This window comes from Zalophus californianus, chromosome 8, assembly GCF_009762305.2.
Source record: "Zalophus californianus isolate mZalCal1 chromosome 8, mZalCal1.pri.v2, whole genome shotgun sequence".
Classification (NCBI taxonomy): Eukaryota; Metazoa; Chordata; class Mammalia; order Carnivora; family Otariidae; genus Zalophus; species Zalophus californianus.
In genome coordinates, this window is record NC_045602.1 from 30,778,950 (window position 1) to 30,800,668 (window position 21,719).

A 21,719-nucleotide genomic window follows, 5' to 3' on the forward strand; every position below is an offset into this window, starting at 1 on the left:
ATACTGCAGTGGACAGTGAAACACAGCACTTACTTTTCTAGTGAGGAAATGAACTATAAACAAGGAAGCGGGTGCCTGGGTGGCTCAGTCCTTAAAGTGTCTGCCTTCGGCTCAGGTCAGGATCCCAGAGTCCTGGAATTGAGCCCCACATCTGGCCCCCTGATTAGCGGGGAGCCTGCATCTCCCTCTCCTGCTTGCTCTCTCTCTCTCTCGCAAATAAATAAAATCTTTAGAAAAAAAGGGAAACAAGATAATTGTAGATTGCTGTAAGTGCTTCTGAAGGAAAGGAAAGGAAAAAAAAGGTTGATGGGATTGAAAGTAAGTAGTACAGTGGGAGTAGGGGTTGGAAAAGTTCTCTAGGTAGGTAGGTGGCCAGGAAAGGCCAGATGGTTGAGCCAAGGCTTGAAGGATGGGGTTGGGCCAGCCTGGTGAAGAACTGGGAGTGAGTTTCCAGTAGAGGAAGGGGAAAGAAAGCTCAAAAGTTTTTGAGCTGGGAAATGTCTTGGCACATACAGAGAAGAGAAAGGCAATTGTATGGCTGGAGGGTGGTGACTGGGGTGGCAGGTTAATGGTGAGGAAAGTAGTATGAGAAGTTTGGAGAGGAGCCAGTTCATTCAAGGCTTTCATGGAAGTTAGATTTTTGTGTTAGTGCAAGGGAAACCATCAGCAGGTGCATTTTATGCATCTTGGTGATGACATCCAGGTGGAGAAAGTCAGTGAGCATTTGGCTCTAAGAGTCTGGAGTTCTTGGGACACTGGGTGGCTCAGTTGGTTAAGCGTCTGCCTTCAGCTCAGGTCATGATCCCAGGGTCCTGGGATCGAGCCCCACATCGGGCTCCCTGCTCCGTGGGGAGCCTCCTTCTCCCTCTGCCCCTCCCCCTGCTTGTGCTCGCTCGCTCTCTCTGACAAATAAAATCTTAAAAGTCTGGAGTTCTTGAGAAATATTGGATATACATATATAAATTTGTTCATAATCTGTGTATAGATGGTGTTTAAATCCAAGGAATCGGGGGGAGTATATTTAGAGAACAGGAGGTTACCCAGGATTAAGCTTTGAATTTAGAGTAGAGGCTTTTTTCCTTTTCTGTTTTTTCTTTTTAAAATCAGCCTTAATTTCTATTTTACTTAAAAATTGGTTTAACCTTTTGTTTCCTTAAAGATTCCATTTATTTATTTGACAGAGAGAGAGCGCACAACCAGGGGGAGCAGCAGAAGGAGAGGGAGAAGCAGGCTCCCCGCTGAGCAGGGGGCCCCACATGGGGTTTGATCTTAGGACCCTGGGATCATGACCTGAGCCGCAGGCAGACACTTAACTGACTGAGCCACCCAGGTATCCCTTTTTAAACTTTTTTTAAATTGAAGTACAGTTGATAGGATGTCAGTTTAGTTTCAGCTGTACAACATAGTGATTTTTGACAAGTATATCTTATGCTAATAACTCACCACAAGTGTAGCTACCATTTGAGAGTAGAGGTTCTTAACCTAGGGATCCTTGAATAGAAACCTGGGGGGTGGGGGTTCTGAAGTTAGATGGGAATAAAAATTACACCTCTATTTGCATTAACTTTTTTCCCACCATTTTTATTGAGAAAGAATTGGCATACATCATTATATAAGTTTAAGGCATATAGCATGATGGCTTGATTTGCATATAATGAAGTGAGGGGTTTTTTTAACATTTATTTTTAAAAAGATTTTATTTATTCATAGAGACAGAGCATAAACAGGGGGAGGCAGAGGGTGAGGGAAAAGCAGACTCTCCGCTGAGCCGGAAACCCGATGTGGGGCTCGATCCCAGGACCTGGAGATCATGACCTGAGCTGAAGTCAGATGCTTAACCATCTGAGCCACCCAGGTGCCCTCCCCCCATTTTTTTTTTTTTTTTTTAAGATTTTATTTATTTGACAGCGTGCACAAGCAGGGGGAGCTGCAGCGGGAGAGGGAGAAGCGGGCTCCCCACTGAGCAGGGAGAGCCTTACCTGAGCTGAAGGCAGACACTTAAAACACTAAGCCACCCAGGCGCCCTTTGATTTGCATATATTGTGAAATGATTACCTCACTGGGTTCAGTTGACTGCCATCTTTTCATATCGGTACAATAAGAAGAAAAAAAGGGAAAAATTTTTTCTTGTGGTAAGAACTCAGGATTAACTTTGACTTTTCTGCGTATCATACATCCATGTTAGCAGGAGTCATCGTGTTGTCTATCACATGCATACTAGTTATTATATAACTGGAAGTTTGTACTTTTTGCCCAACTTACTGCAATTCTCCCTCCCCCCACCCTCCGCATCTGGTAACCAAAAGTCCAATATCTTTTTCTATGAGTTTTGTTTTTTTTATTTATTTTAAAGATTTTATCTATCCATTTGAGAGAGAGCGAGAATGAACAGGGGGAGGGGCAGAGAGAGAAGCAGACTCTTCCCTGAGCAGGGAGCCCCTGCCAGGTGCCCGAGTTTTTGTTTTTGTTTTTTTTTTAAGATTCCACATATGAGTGAATACTATAGTACTTGTCTTTCTCTGATTTCACTTAGCATAATGCCTTGAAGTTTCATCCATGTTGTCACAAAAGGCAGATTTCATTTTTTTATGCCTGAATAACATTCCATTGTGTGTGTATGTATACCACAACTTTTTTCTCATTAAAAATAAATTATTTAAGTATTGTTGACATACAGTGTTATATTAGTTTCATGTGTGCAACATAGTGATTTGACAATTCTGTATACTCACTGCTTACCACAATAAGTGGTAGTCACCATCTGACACCATACAATGTTACAATATTATTGAATATGTTTTGTATGCTGTACTTTTCATCTCTGTGACTTATTTATTTTGTAACTGGAAGTTCTTAAAATCCCCTTCACCTGTATTGCCATCCACCCATCCATTCACTTCCCCTTTGGCAACTACAAGTTGTTCTCTGTATTTAAGAGTCTGGGGTTTTGTTTGTTTTGTTTTTTCAGATTCCACATGTAAGTGAAATCATGTGGTATTTGTTTTTTTTCCATCTGACTTATTTCACTTAGCATAATACCCTTTAGGTCCATCCATGTTGTTATAAATGGTAAGATTTATGAGTAATATTCCATTGGGGGTGTGTGTGTGTGTGTATATATATACCACATCTTTTTTTTTTAATACTACATCTTTATCCATTCATATATTGATGGATACTTGGGTTGCTTCCATATCTTGGCTATTGTAAATAATGCAGTAAACATAGGGTTGCATTTATCTTTTTGAATCAGTTTTTTCATTTTCTTTGGGTTAATATCCAGTAGTGGAATTACTAGACCATATGATAGGTCTATTTTTAAATTTTTGAGGAACTTCCATACTGTTTTTCATAGTGGCTGCATCATTTATAGTCCCATGAACAGTACATAAGGGTTCCCTTTTTTCCACATCCTTGTCAATGCTTGTTTTTTATTATCTTTTTTTATATTAATCATTCTTACAGGTGTGAGGTGACCTTGTGGTTTTGATGTGCATTTCCCTGATGATTAGTGATGTTGAGAATCTTTTCTTGTGTCTGTTGGGCATCTGAATGTCTTCTTTGGAAAAATATTCAGTTCCTCTTTTTTTTTTTAAGAGAGAGCATAGGCATGTGCTTGCAGTGGGGGGAAGTAAGGCAGAGGAAGAGGGAGTATCTTAAGCAGGCTCCAGTGTAGAGCCCAACATAGGGCTCAATCTCATGACTCTGAGATCATGACCTGAGCTGAAATCAAGAGCTGGACACTTAACCAACTGAGCCACCCAGGCGCCCCCCTCTGCCCATTTTTTATTAGATTTTTGGGGGATTTTTTTTGGTGATAAGTTGTATAAATTCTTTATATATTTTAGATAATGCCTCATCAGATACAACATTTGCAGATATCTTCTTCCGTTCAGTAAGCTGCCTTTTTTTTTGTTGATGGTTTCCTTTGCTGTGCAAAAGCTTTGTGTTTTGTTGTAGTCCCAGTAGAATTTTTGCTTTTGTTTTCCTTGCCTAAGGAGACATATTTGTAAATATGTTGCTCAGGCTGATGTCCAGAAGATTACTGCCTATGTTTTCTTTGAGGATTTTTATGGTTTCAGGTTTCACATTAGGTCTTTAATCCATTTTGAGTTTATTTTTGTGTATGGTGTAAGAAAAGGGTTCAGTTTCATTCTTTTGCATGTAGCTGTCCATTTGTTTTCCCAACACCATTTATTGGAAAGACTGTTTTTCCCCATTATATATTCTGGCCTCACTTGACATAGATTAATGAACCATGTAAGCTTGGGTTTATTTTCTGGGCTCTCCTGTTCCATTGATCTATGTGTCTATTTTTGTGCAGTACCATTTCTGTTTTGGTTAATACAGCTTTGTGGTATATCTTGAAATCTGGGATTGTGATATCTCCAGCATTGTTCTTTCTCAAGATTCCTTTTGCTATTCAAGGTCTTTTGTGGTTCCATACAAATTTTAGGATTTGTTCTAGTTGTGTGAAAAATGCTATTGGCATTTTGATAGGATTGCGTTGAATCTATAGATTGCTTTGGGTAGTATGGACATTTTAACAATATTCTTTCAATCCATCAGCATGGTTTATCTGTCCACTTATGTTGTCTTCAATTCTTTCATCAATGTCTTACAGTTTTCAGATTATAGGTCTTTCACCTCCTTGGTTAAATTTATTCCTAGGCATTTTATTCTCTTTGGTGCATTTGTAAATGGGATTGTTTTTTTAATTTCTCTTTCTGCTACTTTCTTGTTAGCATATTAAAACACAACAGGTATCTGTATACTAATTTTATATTCTGTAACTTTACTAAATTCATTTTTCTAATGGCTTTTTGGTAGAGTCTTTAGGATTTTCTACATAGAGTGTCATGTCATCTGCAAATAGTGACAGTTTTACTTCATTCTTAACAATTTGAATGGCTTTTATTTCTTGTCTGATTGCTGCAGCTAGGACTTCCAGTACTATGTTGAATATAAGTAGTGCAAGTGGACATCCTTGTCTTGTTTCTGGGAACTTAGAGGAAACACTTTCAGTTTGTCACTGTTAAGTATGTTAGCTGTGGGTTTGTTATATATGGCCTTTATTATGTTGAGGTGTGTTCCCTCTAAACCCACTTTCTTTTTTTTTTTTTTTAAAGATTTTATTTGAGAGAGAGAGAGAGAGAGAATGAGAGATAGAGAACACGAGAGGGAAGAGGGTCAGAGGGAGAAGCAGACTCCCTGCCAAGCAGGGAGCCCGATGCGGCACTCGATCCCGGGACTCCAGGATCATGACCTGAGCTGAAGGCAGTCGCTTAACCAACTGAGCCACCCAGGTGCCCCTAAACCCACTTTCTTGAGGGCGCTTGGTTGGCTCAGTCAGTTAAGTGACTCTTGATTTTGACTCAAGTCATGATCTTGGGGTCGTGAGATCGAGCCCCACATTGGGCTCCATGGAGGGTGTGGAGCCTGCTTAAGAGTCTCTCTCTCCCTTTCCCTCTGTCCCTCACCCCACTTGCATGCTCTCTCTCAAAAAAAAATAAATAGGTAAACCCACTTTGTTGAGAGTTTTTATCATGAACAGGTGTATTTGCCAAATGCTTTTTCTGCATCTATTGAGATAATCATATGTTTTTTATCCTTCCTATTGTTAATGTGATGTATCACATTGATTAATTGGTGAATATTGAATCACCCATGTTCCTGGAATAAATCCCATTTGATCATGGTGAATGACCTTTTGATGTACAGTTGAATTCAGTTTGCTAATACGTTGTTGAAGATCTTTGCATATATGTTCACAATGTCTTTGTCCAGTTTTGGTATCAGGATAATGTTCTGCTTGTATAATGAATTTGAAGGTTTTTTTTTTTTTTATGGAGAAGAATAGGTGTTAACTTGTCTTTAAATGTTTGGTAGAACTCACCTGTGAAGCCATCTGGTCCTGGACTTTCGTTTGTTGGGAGTTTTTTGATTGTCAGTTCAGTTTTGTTACTAGTAATCAGTCTTCAAATTTTCTATTTTCTTCCTGATTCACTTTTGGAAGTTTCTGTATTTCTAGGAATTATCCATTTCTTCTAGGTTGCCCAGTTTGTTGGGCAATTTTTATAGTATTCTGTATTTAGAGAGCATGAGTGGGGGGGTGGGGGGGAAACTGGAAGAGGGAGAGAATCTAAAGCAGTTAAGCAGGCCTCACACCCAGAGCAGAGCCCAATGCAGGGCTCCATATCATGACCCTGAGATCATGACCTGAGCTGAAATCCAGAGTTGGACACTTAACCAGCTGAGTCACCCAGGCTCCCCAATATATTGAATTCTCTTATAATTCTTTATTTCTGTGGTGTTATTTTACCTTGTTCATTTCTGATTTTATTTAAGTCTTTTTTTTTCCTTCTTGATGAGTCTGGCTTAATGTCTATCATTTTTGTTGATCTTTTTAAAGAACCAGCTCTTGATTTCATTGATCTTTTATATTGCTTCTTTAGTCTCTGTTTCATTTATTTTTCCTCAAATACTTACTATTTCTTTCTCTTTCTATTAACTTTGTGCTTTGTTTTTCTAGTTCCTTTAGGTGTAAGGTTAGATTGTTTTGAGATTTCTCTTGTTTGTTGAGGTAAGCCTATCACTATAAACTTTCCTCTTAGAACTACTTTTGCTGCATCCCAAAGATCTTGGACTGTTGTGTTTTCATTTTCATTTCTCCCCATGTATTTTTTTATTTTACTTTGATTTCTTCATTGACCTATTGGTTTTTTGGTTGCATATTTCTAGCCTCCATGTGTTTGTTTTTCCAGGTATTTCTTGTAATTGATTTCTAGTTTCATACTGTTATGGTTGGAAAAGATGTTTGATTCCAGTATTCTTATATTTATTGAGACTTGTTTTTTGGTTTAATACGTGATCTGTCCTGGAGAATGTTCCATGTGCACTTGAATGTGTATTCTGCTGGTTTTGGATGGTATATTCTGTGTATATCTGTTAGGTCTATCTGATCTAATGTGTCTTTTGAAGCCATTGTTTCCTTGTTAATTTTCTATCTGGTTCATCTATCCATTGTTGTAAGTGGGGTGTTAACATCTCTTACTGTTATTATATTACTGTTTCTCCTTTTATTTGCTTTATGTATTTAGGTGCTCCTGTGTTGGGTGCGTCTATATTTACAGTTATATCCTCTTGTTGGATTGCTCCCTTTTCCATTATGTAATGCCCTTTGTTTCTTCCTGTGGTCTTTTTTTTTTTTTTAATTCATTTGAAACAGATACAGAATGAGAGAGAGCAGGAGCAGTGGGGAGAGGCAGAGGAAGAGGGAGAAGCAGACTCCCTGCTGAGCAGGGAGCCCGATGTGGGGCTCAATTCCAGGACTTGGAGATCATGACCTGAGACTAAGGCAGATGCTTAACCTTGTGAGCCACCCAGGTGCCTCCTGTGGTCTTTGTTTTAAAGTCTGCCTTGTCTGATAAAAGGATTGCTATTCTGGCCTTTTTTTTTTTTTTTTTTTTTGCTTCTGTTTGCATGGAATATCTTTGATTTCTTCACTTTCAGTCTGTATGTGTCTTTAGGTCTGAAGTGAATCTTTTGTAGGTAGCATATAGAAAAGTCTTGTTTTTTTATCCATTTAGTCACCCTGTGTCTTTTGATTGGAACTCTCAGTCCACTTATACTTAAAGTAATTACTGATAGATATATATATACTTATTGCCATTTTATTCATCATTTTCTATTTGTTTTTGTAGTTATTCTCTGTTCCTCTCTTTTGCTATCTTTCATTGTGGGTTGTTGACTTTAAGTGTTATGCTTGGATTCTTTTCATTTTTTGTGTATCTATTATAGGTTTTGATTTGTGGTTACTATTGTGTTCATATATAACATTCTATGTGTATAATAGTCTATATTAAGTTGATGTGGCTAAAGTTTGAGCATATTCTAAAAGCACTAAATTTTTACTCCTCCCTCCACATTTTATGTACATAATGTCATATTTTCCATCTTTTATTTTTTTTTTAGCTGAGCACAATGTCCACTTTTTTAAATTTTTATTTTATGTTAGTCACCATACATTACATCATTAGTTTTTGATGTAGTGTTCCATGGTTCATTGTTTGCATATAACACCCAGTGCTCCATGCAGAATGTGCCCTCTTTAATACCCATCACCAGGCTAACCCATCCCCCCACCCCCTTTCCCTCTAAAACCTTCAGTTTCTTTCTCAGAGTCCATAGTCTCTCATGGTTGGTCTCCCCCTCTGATTTACCCCCCTTCATTTTTCCCTTCCTACTATCTTCTTCTTTTTTATTGTTTTTTAACATATAATGTATTATTTGTTTCAGAGGTACAGGTCTGTGATTCATCAGTCTTACACAATTCACAGCGCTCAACATAGCACATACCCTCCCCAGTGTCCATCACCCAGCCACCCCATCCCTCCTACCCCCCACCACTCCAGCAACCCTCAGTTTGTTTCTTGAGATTAAGAGTCCCTCTCTGGTTTCATCTTGTTTCATTTTTTCCTCCCTTCCCCTATGATCCTCTGTCTTGTTTCTCAAATTCCTCATATCAGTGAGATCGTATGATACTTGTCTTTCTAATTGACTTATTTCGCTTAGCATAATACCCTCTAGTTCCATCCACGCTGTTGCAAATGGCAAGATTTCGTTTTTTTGATGGCTGCATTATATTCCATTGTGTATATATGTGTGTGTGTATATATACATAAACACACACACACCACATCTTCTTTATCCATTCATCTGTTGATGGACATCTTGGCTCTTTCCATAGTTTGGCTATTGTGGACATTGCTGCTGTAAACATTGGGGTGCACGTACCCCTTTGGATCACTACATTTGTATCTTTGGGGTAAATACCCAGTAGTGCAATTACTGGGTCATAGGGCAGCTCTATTTTCAACTTTTTGAGGAACCTCCTTACTGTTTTCCAGAGTGGCTGCACCAGCTTGCATTCCCACCAACAGTGTAGGAGAGTTGCCCTTTCTCTGCATCCCCGGCGACATCTGTCATTTCCTGACTTGTTAATTTTAGCCATTCTGACTGGTGTGAGGTGGTATCTCATTGAGGTTTTGATTTGGATTTCCCTGATGCCAAGCGATGTTGAGCACTTTTTCATGTGTCTGTTGGCCATTTGGATGTCTTTGCAGAAATGTGTGTTCATGTCTTCTGCCCATTTCTTGATTGGATTATTCTTTGGGTGTTGAGTTTGATAAGTTCTTTATAGATTTTGGATACTAGCCCTTTATCTGATACGTCATTTGCAAATATCTTCTCCTGTTCTGTCAGTTGTCTTTTGGTTTTGTTGACTGTTTCCTTTGCTGTGCAAAAAGCTTTTTATCTTGATGAAGTCCCAGTAGTTCATTTTTGCCCTTGCTTCCCTTGCCTTTGGCGATGTGTCTAGGAAGAAGTTGCTGCGGCTGAGGTCAAAGAGGTTGCTGCCTGTGCTCTCCTTTAGGATGTTGATGGATTCCTGTCTCACATTTAGGTTTGTCATCCATTTTGAGTCTATTTTTGTGTGTGATGTAAGGAAATGGTCCAGTTTCATTCTTCTGCATGTGGCTGTCCAATTTTCCCAAAACCATTTGTTGAAGAGACTTTTTTCCGTTGGACATTCTTTCCTGCTTTGTCGAAGATCAGTTGACCATAGAGTTGAGGGTCCATTTCTGGGCTCTCTATTCTGGTCCATTGGTCTATGTGTCTGTTTTTGTGCCAGTACCATACTGTCTTGATGATTACAGCTTTGTCATAGAGCTTGAAGTCTGGAATCGTGATGCCGCCAGCTTTGTTTTTCTTTTTCAACATTCCTCTGGCTACGGGGTCTTTTCTGGTTTCATACAAATTTTAGGATAATTTGTTCCATTCTTAGAAAAAAGTTGATGGTATTTTGATAGGGATTGCATTAAATGTTTAGATTGCTCTAGGTAGCATAGACATTTTCACAATATTTGTTCTTCCAATCCATGAGCATGGAACGTTTTTCCATTTCTTTGTGTCTTCCTCAATTTCTTTCGTGAGTATTCTATAGTTTTCTGAGTACAGATTCTTTGCCTCTTTGGTTAGATTTATTCCTAGGTATCTTATGGTTTTGGGTGAAATTGTAAATGGGATCGACTCCTTAATTTCTCTTTCTTCTGTCTTGTTGTTGGAAATGCCAGTGATTAGAAATGCCACTGATTTCTGTGGATTGATTTTATATCCTGCCACTTTACTGAATTCTTGTATGAGTTCTAGCAGTTTTGGGGTGGAGTCTTTTGGGTTTTCCACATGAAGTACCATATCATCTGCAAAGAGTGAGAGTTTGACTTCTTCTTGCAGATTCAGATGCCTTTGTTTCTTTTTGTTGTCTGATTGCTGAGGCTAGGACTTCTAATACTATGTTGAATAGCAGTGGTGATAGTGGACATCCCTGCCGTGTTCCTGACCTTAGGGGGAAAGCTTTCAGTAATTTCTCCACTGAGAATGATATTCGCTGTGGGTTTTTCATAGATGGCTTTTATGATATTGAGGTATGTACCCTCTATCCCTACACTCTGAAGAATTTTAATCAAGAAAGAATGCTGCATTTTGTCAAATGCTTTTTTTTGCATCTACTGAGAGGATCTTATGGTTCTTGTTCTTTCTTTTATTAATGTATTGTATGACATTGATTTGCAGTTGTTGAAGCAACCTTGCAGCCCAGGAATAAATCCCACTTGGTCATGGTGAATAATCCTTTTAATGTACTGTTGGATCCTATTGGCTAGTATTTTGGTGAGAATTTTTGCATCCATGGTCATCAGGGATATTGGTCTGTAATTCTTTTTGATGGGGTCTTTGGTTTTGGGATCAAAGTAATGGTGGCCTCATAAAATGAGTTTGAAAGTTTTCCTTCCATTTCTATTTTTTGGAACAGTTTCAGAAGGATAGGTATTAATTCTTCTTTAAATGTTTGGTAGAATTCCCCTGGGAAGCCATCTGGCCCTGGGCTCCTGTTGGGAGATTTTTGATTATTGTCTCAATTTCCTTACTGGTTATGAGTCTGTTCAGGTTTTCTATTTCTTCCTGGTTCAGTTTTGGTAGTTTGTAGGTCTCTAGGAATGCATGCATTTCTTCCAGATTGTCTAATTTGCTGGCATGTAATGGCCCATAATATGTTCTTATAATTGTTTTTACTTCTTTGGTGTTGGTTGTGATCTCTCCTCTTTCATTTATGATTTTATTTATTTGGGTCATTTCTCTTTTCTTTTTGATAAGTCTGGCCAGGGGTTTATCAATCTTATTCTTTCAAAGAACCAGCTCCTAGTTTCATTGATCTGTTCTACTCTTCTTTTGGTTTCTATTTCATTGATTTCTTCTCTGATCTTTATTATTTCTCTTCTCCTGCTGGTTTTAGGCTTTATATGCTGTTCTTTCTCCAGCTCCTTTAGGTGTATAGTTAGGTTGTGTATTTGAGACTCTTCTTGTTTCTTGAGAAAGGCTTGTATTGCTATCTGCTTTCCTCTTAGGACTGCCTTTGCTGTATCCCAAAGATTTTGAACAGTTGTGTTTTCATTTTCATTTGTTTCTATGAATTTTTTTAATTCTTGTAATTTCCTGGTTGACCAGTTCATTCTTTAGTAGGATGCTCTTTAGCCTCCATGTATTTGAGTTCTTTCTGACTTTCCTCTTGTGATTGAGTTCTAGTTTCAAAGCATTGTGGTCTAAAAATATGCAGGGAATGATCCCAGTCTTTTGGTACCGGTTGAGACCTGATTTGTGACCTAGGATGTGATCTATTCTGGAGAATGTTCCATGGGCACTAGAGAAGAATGTGTATTCTGTTGCTTTGGGATGGAATGTTCTGAATATGTCTGTGAAGTCCATTTGGTCCAGTGTGTCATTTAAAGCCTTTATTTCCTTGTTGACCTTTTGCTTAGATGATCTGTCCATTTCAGTGAGGGGGGTGTTAAAGTCCCCTACTATTATTGTATTGTTGTCGATGTGTTTCTTTGTTTTTGTTATTAATTGGCTTATATAATTGGCTGCTCCCATGTTAGGGGCATAGATATTTATAATTGTTAAATTTTCTTGTTGGATAGACCCTTTAAGTAGGATATAGTGTCCTTCCTCATCTCTTATTATAGTCTTTGGTTTAAAATCTAATTTGTCTAATATAAGGATTGGCACCCCAGCTGTCTTTTGATGTCCATTAGCATGGTAAATGGTTCCCCCCCCTCACTTTTAATCTGAAGGTGTCTTTGGGTCTAAAATGAGTCTCTTGCAGACAGCATATTGATGGGTCTTATTTTTTTATCCAGTCTGATAGCCTGTGTCTTTTGATTGAGGCATTTAGCCCATTTACATTCAGGGTAACTATTGAAAGATACGAATTTAGTGCCATTGTATTGCCTGTAAGGTGACTGTTACTGTATATTGTCTCTCTTCCTTGCTGGTCTGTTACTTTTAGGCTCTCTCTTTGCTTAGAGGACCCCTTTCAATATTGCTTGTAGGGCTAGTTTGGTGTTTGCAAATTCTTTTAGTTTTTGTTTGTCCTGGAATCTTTTTATCTCTCCTTCTATTTTCAGTGACAGCCTAGCTTGGTATAGTATTCTTGGCTGAATATTTTTCTCGTTTAGTGCTCTGAATATATCATGCCAGCCCTTTCTGGCCTGCCAGGTCTCTGTGGATAGGTCTGTTGCCAGTCTAATGTTTCTACTGTTGTAGGTTACAGACCTCTTGTCCCTAGCTGCTTTCAGGATCTTCTCTTTTTCTCTGAGACTTGTAAGTTTTACTATTAGATGTCAGGGTGTTGACCTATTTTTTATTGATGTTGAGGGGGGTTCTCTGTGCCTCTTGGATTTTGATGCCTGTTTCCTTTCCCAAATTAGGGAAGTTCTCTGCTATAATTTGCTCCAGTATGTGTTCTGCCCCTCTCTCTCTTTCTTCTTCTTGGAATCCCAATTATTCTAACGTTGTTTCGTCTTATGGTATCACTTATCTTTTGAATTCTGCCCTCGTGATCTAGTAGTTGCTTCTCACTCTTTTTCTCAGCTTCTTTATTCTCCATCATTTGGTCTTCTATGTCGCTAATTCTCTCTTCTGCCTCATTTATCCTAGCAGTTAGAGCCTTCATTTATGATTGTATCTCATTAATAGCCTTTTTGATTTCGATTTGGTTAGATTTTAGTTCTTTTATTTCACCAGAAAGGGATTCTCTAGTATCTTCCATGCTTTTTTCAAGCCCAGTTGTATCTTTATAATCGTCATTCTGAACTCTAGTTCCGACATCTTACTAATGTCCGTATTGATTAGGTCCCTGGCAGTCGGTACTGCCTCTTGTTCTTTCTTTTTTTGAGGTGAGTTTTTCCATCTTGTCATTTTGTCTAGAGGAGAATAGATGAATGAGAGAACAAAATGCTAAAAGGGTAACAATGACCCCAGAAAAATATACACTAAACAAATCCGAAGAGACCTGAAACCAGGGGGAAAAGAAAGGGAAAGAAAAAAAAGTATGATCAGGCTGGTGAATAGATTAGTGCCAAACACTAGATTTTGGGTGTATTTTGGTCTGTGAGAAGAAACTGCCTCCCAAAATTTTAAAGAAAGAAAAACTTATATATGTACAAAAATAAGGGTAAATACAATGAAGGGATGGAATCTGACTGTAAAGATGAAAATTATGAAAGATTTTATAAAAGGAATTGATAAGAAGTTGGTTGAAAAAAGAAAGAAGAAAAATAAAAAAAGGGGGGAGGAGAATGTGATCAGGCAGGAGACTAGAACAAAGCCATACACTAGAGATTTAGGGTATATTTTGGTCTGTTAGAAGAAACTGTATCCCAAAATTTTAAAGAGAAAACAACTTATATATATATACACACACACACACACACACATATATATATACACACACAAAAATTAAGGTTAACTACAATGAAGGGATGGAATATGACTCTAAGAATGAAACTTAAAAATAGATTTTAGAAAAACGAATTGATAAGATGTTGGTTAAAAGGAAAAAAATTTAAAAAAATAGAAAAAGAAAGAAAATAAAGAAAATTTGAAAAATTAACTTTGAAGGACTAAAGAATCATGGGGGAAAAATCCATGAATTCTATGTGCTGTATTCCCCTAGTGCTGGAGTTCTGCAATTCTCATTGATCGGTAAACTTGGTCTTGGTTGAACGTTCTTGCTGATCTTCCCGGGGGGGGTTGGGGGGCTGTTGTCATAATTCTCCAATGTCTTTGCCAGTGGCGGAATTGCCCCTCCCTTGCTGGGGGCTGGGCTAAGTAATCTCGGGTTTGCTCTCGGGAGCTTTTGTTCCCTGAAACCTTTCCGTACAGCTTTGGAGGATGAGAATGAAAATGGCGGCCTCCCAGTCTCCGCTCTGGAGGAGCTGAGAACTCGGGGCCCCACTCCTCAGTAAGCCCCCAGAGAAAAGCAGTCAATCACTCCTGTCTCCCTGGTCTCCAGTCACACCCCATGCTCGCCTGGCCTGTGACTGAGCGTTTCTATCTCTGGCACATGACCCTGTTTGGAGTCTCCAAACCCAGCAGGTTCCTGCGGTGTGCTCCCAAGCCACTCCTCCCTGGGGAGGAAGGGGAGTCTCCCCGGATCTGCCGCTTGTTGGGGCCCTGCTGGAAGAGTAGTGGCCCGACTGTCACCGATCACAGTTTATGGCAACCCCGAGCTGAAAGCCTGTGCCTAGGCTCTGTCTCTGCAGCCAGCTTCTCTGCTCTGATACCCAGGAGCTCTGCCGCACTCAGGCACCCCGGTCTTTCTGTGACCCTGAGGATCCTGAGACCACACTCTCCCAGCGATAGTTCCACCTCCTGCTCAGCCACTGGAGCGATGTCCCTCAGCAGAGCAGACTTCTAAAAGTTCCAATTTTGTGCTCCACTGCTCTATTACTTGCCGGTAGCCAGCTGACGGAGGCTCCCTCTCCCTCTGGTCTGTCTTCCCGAATATTGCCGCAGATTCACTTCTCCACACGTCCTACCTTCCAGAAAGTGGTTGCTTTTCTGTTCAGAGAGTTGCTGCTATTCTTTTGTTCGATCTCCTGTTGAGTTTGTAGTTGTTCAGAATGGTTTGATACCTATGTAGCTGAATTCCTGGGACCAGACAAAATTTAGTTCTCCTGCTTGTCCGCCATCTTGCTCCTCTCTCATATTTTGCATCTTTTAATTTTGTGTATCTCTCAACTAATTTTTGTACATATAATTGATTTTACTCCTTTTGTGTTTTAATCTTGATCGTGTCTTTGTAATAAATGAATCTATTATCTTTGGTATATGTTTGCTCTTGCCTATGAAATTTTTTGCTTTTGTAATTTCCTTTTAGTTATGCCCCCCACTTTTTTTTTTCCTCCCATTCAGAGGATTCCCTTTAACATTTCTTGTCAGGCTAGTTTGGTGTGATGAACTCCTTTAACTTGTCTGGTAAACTCTTTGTCTTTCCTTCTAGTCTGAATGATAATCTTGCTTGGGTAGAGTAGTCTTTCTTGAGGCTTTTTTCTTTCAATGCTTTTAATATCAGTGCCTTAAAATCATTCCTTTCTGGCCTTCAAAGTTTCTGCTGAAAAATAAGTTCATAGCCTTATGGGATTTCCCTTGTTTATAACTGTTTTCTCTTGCTCCTTTTAAGATTGTCTCTTTATCATTTGCCATTTTAATTATTTTGTGTCTCGTGGACCTCCCTGGGTTCATCTTGTTAGGGGTTCTCTGTGCTTCCTGGGTCTGGATGTCTGGTTTCTTCCCCATATTAGGGAAGTTTTCAGCTATTACTTTTTTAAATAAGTTTTTTTGCCCCCCTCTCTCTCAGCCTTCTGGTATGGTATCCCTAAAAATGTGAATGCTCTTAATGCTTGAAGATGTTGCTGAGTTCCTTCAACTTATTCTCATTTTTTAAATTCTTTTTTGTTTTTGCTGTTCAGCTTGTTTGCTTTTCTTTACCCTTTCAGATTGCTAATCTGTCCTGCATCCTCTAATCTGTTGATTCCTTCTAGTGTTTTTTCATTTTAGTTATATTCTTCAACTCTGACTGGTTCTTTTGAATATTTACTAGCTCTTTGTGAAGTTTTTCCTGCATTCATTCACTCTTTTCTCAAGTCTGATGAGTAGCTTTATCACCATTACTTTGAACTCTTTATCAGGAATATTGCTTATCTCAGTTTCATTTAGCTCTTTTTCTGTGATTTTTGTCTTATTCTTTCATTTGGGACATAGTCCTCTATCCCCTCATTTTGTTTAACTCTGTGTTTTTATCTATGTATTAGGTAAATCAGCTACATCTTCTGGTCTTGAAAGTAGTTGCCTTGTGTATAAGAGGGTCTACACCAACATTTGTTGTTTCTTGTGTTTTTAATGGTGACCTTTCTAATAGGCATGAGGGATATCTCATGGTTTTAATTTGCATTTCCCCATTAGCCTGTAACTGAAATTTAGCATTTCTCTTATTATGAACATAGGAAATAATCACTGGCATCAGTAATACCAATGATTTTAGCATCCATGGAAATCACTGATATTGTCATATACCAATAGTGATCATAGGTATCTCAAAATACATTGTGTTCTTTCGTACTTTAAAACTTTGTTACTTATTAGACCTCAGGCTTAGCTTTGTTAATGTATTTATAAGGATGCATATATGTTGCTATATCACAAGTTTGTTTTTTAAATACTGGATGAATGTTTTTCAGTTTTTTGGAGGGAGGGGTAATCCTGTGTGTTTTAAGTCCTGCATTTAAAAACATTCTATGAAGAGATACATAGTCTTCATCTACCAGAGTGATTCATAACATGCCACAAAAACACCACTGAAACGTTCATGTATGAAGGGAAAGAGAAAAGCTAGAGAGGAGATGCTGTATGAAATGAGAACAATTTTTTTTTTTTTTTTTTTTTTTTTACATGGGAGTAACTGAAGTATATTTCTGCTGCTGAGAGAGGGAAGTTAAAGCTGTTAGAGAAGGGGGTGGTAACGAGATCCTGGCCCATGAGAGCTGTGTGAGGAGAGGCGATGATCCAGAGCACAGGTGGCGGGATTAGGTTTGGATAAGAGCAGAAGGTAAAGGCATTTCATCTTGAGTTCTGAGCAATGAATGGGAGCAGGTGGAGGCCAGGTCGGGTCAGGAAGCTGAGTAAATGCTATTTTATAACATTCTTTACTTCCTTTATGGGCAGGAGTCTAGGTCACCTGCTGAGTAAAGTGGTGGAGGAAGGGGCTTGAGGAGCATAGGGAATTTTTTAACAAAGAATTTTTGAGTATGTCTTGAAGTTTAGACAGTATGCTAAAACTTGGGATAGGACGGTAAATAAGATGGTCCTCTTCCCAAAGTAACTATGCCTCTTGGTGAAGAGCACAGACATATAAATAAATTAACACATAAAAAGGAGCAGTGCAGTTAGTCTGAGGTTGGAGGGCTGGAGGAGGAGGTTAGGGAAGGTGGCATTTGGGCAGATTCAATTTTATTGAGTATAAGATTGCCAGGGAGAAAGGAGAGCATTTGCAATGGCATGGATGTATGGACAAGCAGGGCTAATTAAAAAAAAATTACGGAGATATAAATATTCATTTATCAAAATGCATAAATCACAGGTACATAGCTTCATGAATTTTCACAAAGTGAACACTCCCACATAACGAGCACATAGGTAAAGCAACATCACCACTGACATCACCAGGTGGGGCTAATTTGAAACTGAGCATTTGGGAGAGGAGGCTGGAGGGACGGGCAGGTAGGGTCTTACTGTTTTGGGTTGGGGAGCAGGGTGGGGCGGGAAGATGTGGGATGTGAAGATGGACATGGCATGGCTTTTGCCTTTATGGTCAAGGAGTGGTCATGTTTCTGCCTGTTCTGCAACGTGACTGGCACTTTGTAAAGTTTAGGTTAAGTTACTGTGTTTATCTTGTTTATTTAGAAGAGAGAACTTTCTTACCAAATGATTATGTTATTGTATACATCATGTAAGATTTTGGAGGGGTGGTTTAAAAGCCTCATTTGAAAGTTAATTTGTTTTCTCTACTTTCTCTTTTTACTCAGGGATATTATGTGTATCGTGACATGCTAGGAGAAAAAGGAGATTTCATTACTTCACCGGAAATAAGTCAGATCTTTGGGGAGGTAATATTAAATGTAAACTGTAAATGAAAGCAGATCAAGTTGTATTCTTCTGTAATACAGCGTTTTACAGCTTTGTTTTTGTGATTCAGGTTTTCTTTCTTTTTTCTTTTTTTTAGTTTTCATTTTTAATCATGCTGAAGGAATAGAGAGCAATGGAGGAAAGAGAGAGATAAGAGAGAAAAGATGCAAAACACTAAGGCGTTAGCGGGGAGAGACACACTCTACAGCCCCTGCCCAAGATTGCACCATAGTTAGAAGTCCCCCTGGGAGAAATTCTGAATAATTCTTAGGAATTCTAGTTCGTTGATTTCCGCATAAAAACCCCTTGATAAATTTAGATACAGGAAATAGTACACAAAAGGAAGTAGAATCTAGGTATTAAAAAATGTTAATTATGCCTAAAAAGCCACATAATTATTGAACTCATATGAACATGAAGAAGTGGCATAATCTATTCCATGTGTTTCTTTGCCTTCAAAGACTGGCAGCTTCCTGTGAGTGAGATCCTCCTACCTGTGTTAGGAGACCTCTTACAGGGGGACTGCCTTTTAACTGTTTCCTCCTGTTACTAAGCTTTCTAAGTGGTGTCTTCTGTAATGTAGTCTCTGTGACGCTCCTGGGTGTGCATACATACACGTACATATTAAGTAACATACATACATACATTGTTTGCAAACATTTTGCTTTCTGGCATGAAGTATGTATTTATGTTGAGTTTTATATTGTATACTTTTATATTTCATAATACTTCAGGGTAGTTTTTTTCCTTGTTACAGCTGCTAGGTATATGGTTCATTAGTGAATGGATGGCTACTGGGAAAAATGCAGCTTTCCAACTGGTGGAACTGGGCCCAGGCAGGGGTACCCTCGCAGGAGATATTTTGAGGGTAGGTAATAAAAGAATGGCTTTAGATTGTCATGTACTCACCTGAATCTTTGTTCTTTTGACTTGTTTGCAAACTCCATTGATTTCCTTGGCTTTTGGTCCTGCCTCAACAACCTCTTTCTCAGCTGAAGTACAATGTCAGAATAATACAGTGAGTTGTCACTTGTTGTTGTCTGTTTGTAATCTAAAAAATGAGGGTGGGAGAGAATGTGAATGGTAAAAGTTTAGAACATTTAGAAGACATTATGGAGAGTATATTTATCTTCTAGGTAGGAAAAGAGTTTTTGAATTATATAAAAAGCAGAAGCCATAAAGGAGAAGATGAATAGAAGGATAATTTCAACTACATTAAAGAATTTTTTTAAGATTTTATTTATTTGTCAGAGAGCACAAGCAGGGGGTGCAGCAGGCAGAGGGAGAAGCAGGCTCTCCGCTGAGCGAGGAGCTCGATGTGGGGCTCGATCCCAGGACCCTGGGATCATGACCTGAGCTGAAGGCAGACGCTTAACCACTGAGCCACCCAGGTGTCCCAAATTTTTTGTTCTTTAAAGAAATTAGGAACTTCTGTTCTTCAGAGACACTGTAAAGAGAGGAACAAGACAAGCCACAGAGTGGGAGGAGTTATTTGCAACACATATAACCAACAAAGAACTGGTAGTTAGAATAAAGAATTCCTTTCAGTTGTTAGGTGGTGGCATATAACTCAGTAGAAAAGTCAGGCTAAAGATGTGAACAGGCCCACCATGAAAGAGGAAATCTACATGGTCATGAAAAACCAAAAAAATGCTCAGACTGGTTGGGAGTCAGGGAAATGAAAGATAAAATCACAGTGAGATACTACTATACCCTCAAAATGTGAAGATTTGGCAGCACCAAGGGTTGGTGAGGATGGGGAGATGTGGCACGCTGGGGACTCTCATACACTGTAAGCGTGTAATTTGGCGTAAGCACTTTGAAGTGCTTATTGGGCATCATCTGCCAATGTCAAAGTTCTTATACTGTATGACCCAGCAGTTTTACTGCTAGGTGTATGCCCTATGGGAATGAGTGCATATCTGTACCAGGATACATGTACGAGAAGACAGCATTGTTTAGAATAGCCAAAAAACTGGAAACAACCCAGACGACTATCAGTGGGAAAATAAATCAATAAATTGTGGTACAGTCATACAGTGGAATGGCAAGCGTCGTGCAAATGCATGAAATCACAGCAGAATGCACGATATTCAGATGAAACTCAGCAAATGTTGAGTGAAAACAGCAATTTGTACAAGAATTCATATCCTATGATTGTATTATATAAAATCCCCAAATAGCATTAGACAATATGTGTTTGGTGATACAAACATGTTCAGTAACATTTATAAAGAAAAAGTGGGAAATTATAAATTCCAGATTGAGAACGGTGATGACCTTTGATGGTGAGGGAGGACATGGGGGCTTCAATGGGAAGGGTCAGGTCACTCTCCTTTAATCAGAGATAGTTGGTATTTTTCCATGTATTGTTCTTTCTTCCATTCTACCTAAGATTTTCTAAAAACATTAAAAAGGAATGTTTGAAGTACATGATAAGTACTTGTATTAAACTTTTGTTGTTATACTGTTTTGGAATCCATTGGTCTTTTTTAGTTTATCATAAGTGTATAAAATAAAACACATATTCAGTATACATTTAAATGTCTTGATGCTGTATGATTTTTGCTTGAAATTAGGAATCGAAGGCTTTTAATTTATAAATCTGACAACCTTGATTATATCATATTTGGGAGGTAAAAGAAACCAACCACTGATTTAGGTTTCCGGGGCTCTATTTTATATCTCTTTAAATTGGCAAAGTCATTTGAATATAAAATATTTGATAAGGTTCTCAAATAATACCATCTTGTTTCAAGTACTTTAAAAATCAAGCCCACAGCTCTTAAAATGTATAAAGGATGCTTCCCTAGATCCAGTCCTAAGAACCTTAAAAAGCCAAAGAATTTAAAGGAATGTTAAGAAAATAGACAAGGACATATTTGCAGACTTGTTTTCATTTCTTGATCATAATTTCTGAAGGATTTTTCTCTTGGGAAGTTTTTCTATTTGTAGTTTCATTTCAAAACAAAATTTGGAAAAATCATCTTGTCCTTATTATCAGCCTATACCAGCATATTCGGATCTCCAAAGCAGGAGGCAAATCACCAATGAAAATTAAATTCAGATGACAAATACTATTGATGTACTTTATGCTTTGGCATTGAATTTTGAGCATTAAAATATTGATAAAGTATTAGTATATTCCTTTTTTCCTCATGTTTACAACAGTTATAAAAATGTGTGTGGCTAAGAAAAAATTAAAAATGTGAAAGAATTACCAAGTTAAACTGTCAAGTTTTTAGAGCCACTTGAATTTTATTTCCTGAGGATACAGTTTAAACATCTCAAAGATGAGATTATTTCATAGACATAGCAGCTTTATAAAATCAAGGGTATATATACAATTTATTTTCTTGTTCTCTTTTCAGATCCCTTAATCTGCTTATTTATTGGATGTTAAACTTTAATTTTCTTTTATTAGTCAATCTAATTTTTATCATTAGGAAACCAAATTGTGTACTGTTCATCTCTTATGTGGACAATGTATGATAATGGATAGGTTATGATTCTCATAGACTGCTGGAGAGTGGTTTGTGTGAAGAACAAATTCCTCTAAAACCAAATGTTATTCCTGTAACATGAGCAAATTAAGGTAAATGGTTAGAAAAACCCCAAATCTACTCAACACTTGTATT

General features: G+C 38.3%; 1 protein-coding gene across 7 annotated transcripts in view; it reads left to right on the top strand.

Moving 5' to 3' along the window:
- NDUFAF7 (NADH:ubiquinone oxidoreductase complex assembly factor 7) overlaps nucleotides 1-21,719 on the top strand; it is a 38,600-nt gene that overhangs the window by 1,426 nt on the left and 15,455 nt on the right. For 3 of the 7 annotated variants that reach the window (XM_027620984.2, XM_027620983.2, XM_027620985.2), the window contains 2 exons: nucleotides 17,982-18,062; nucleotides 18,839-18,949. The exons of 1 other annotated variant lie outside the window; for it this stretch is intronic. In XM_027620984.2, the coding sequence (XP_027476785.1) occupies nucleotides 17,982-18,062; nucleotides 18,839-18,949 (192 nt within the window). Of the gene's footprint in view, nucleotides 1-1,285; nucleotides 1,331-17,981; nucleotides 18,063-18,838; nucleotides 18,950-21,719 lie in introns of those variants that run through there. 3 more of the 7 variants (XM_027620986.2, XM_027620987.2, XM_027620989.1) reach the window with 2 other exon arrangements.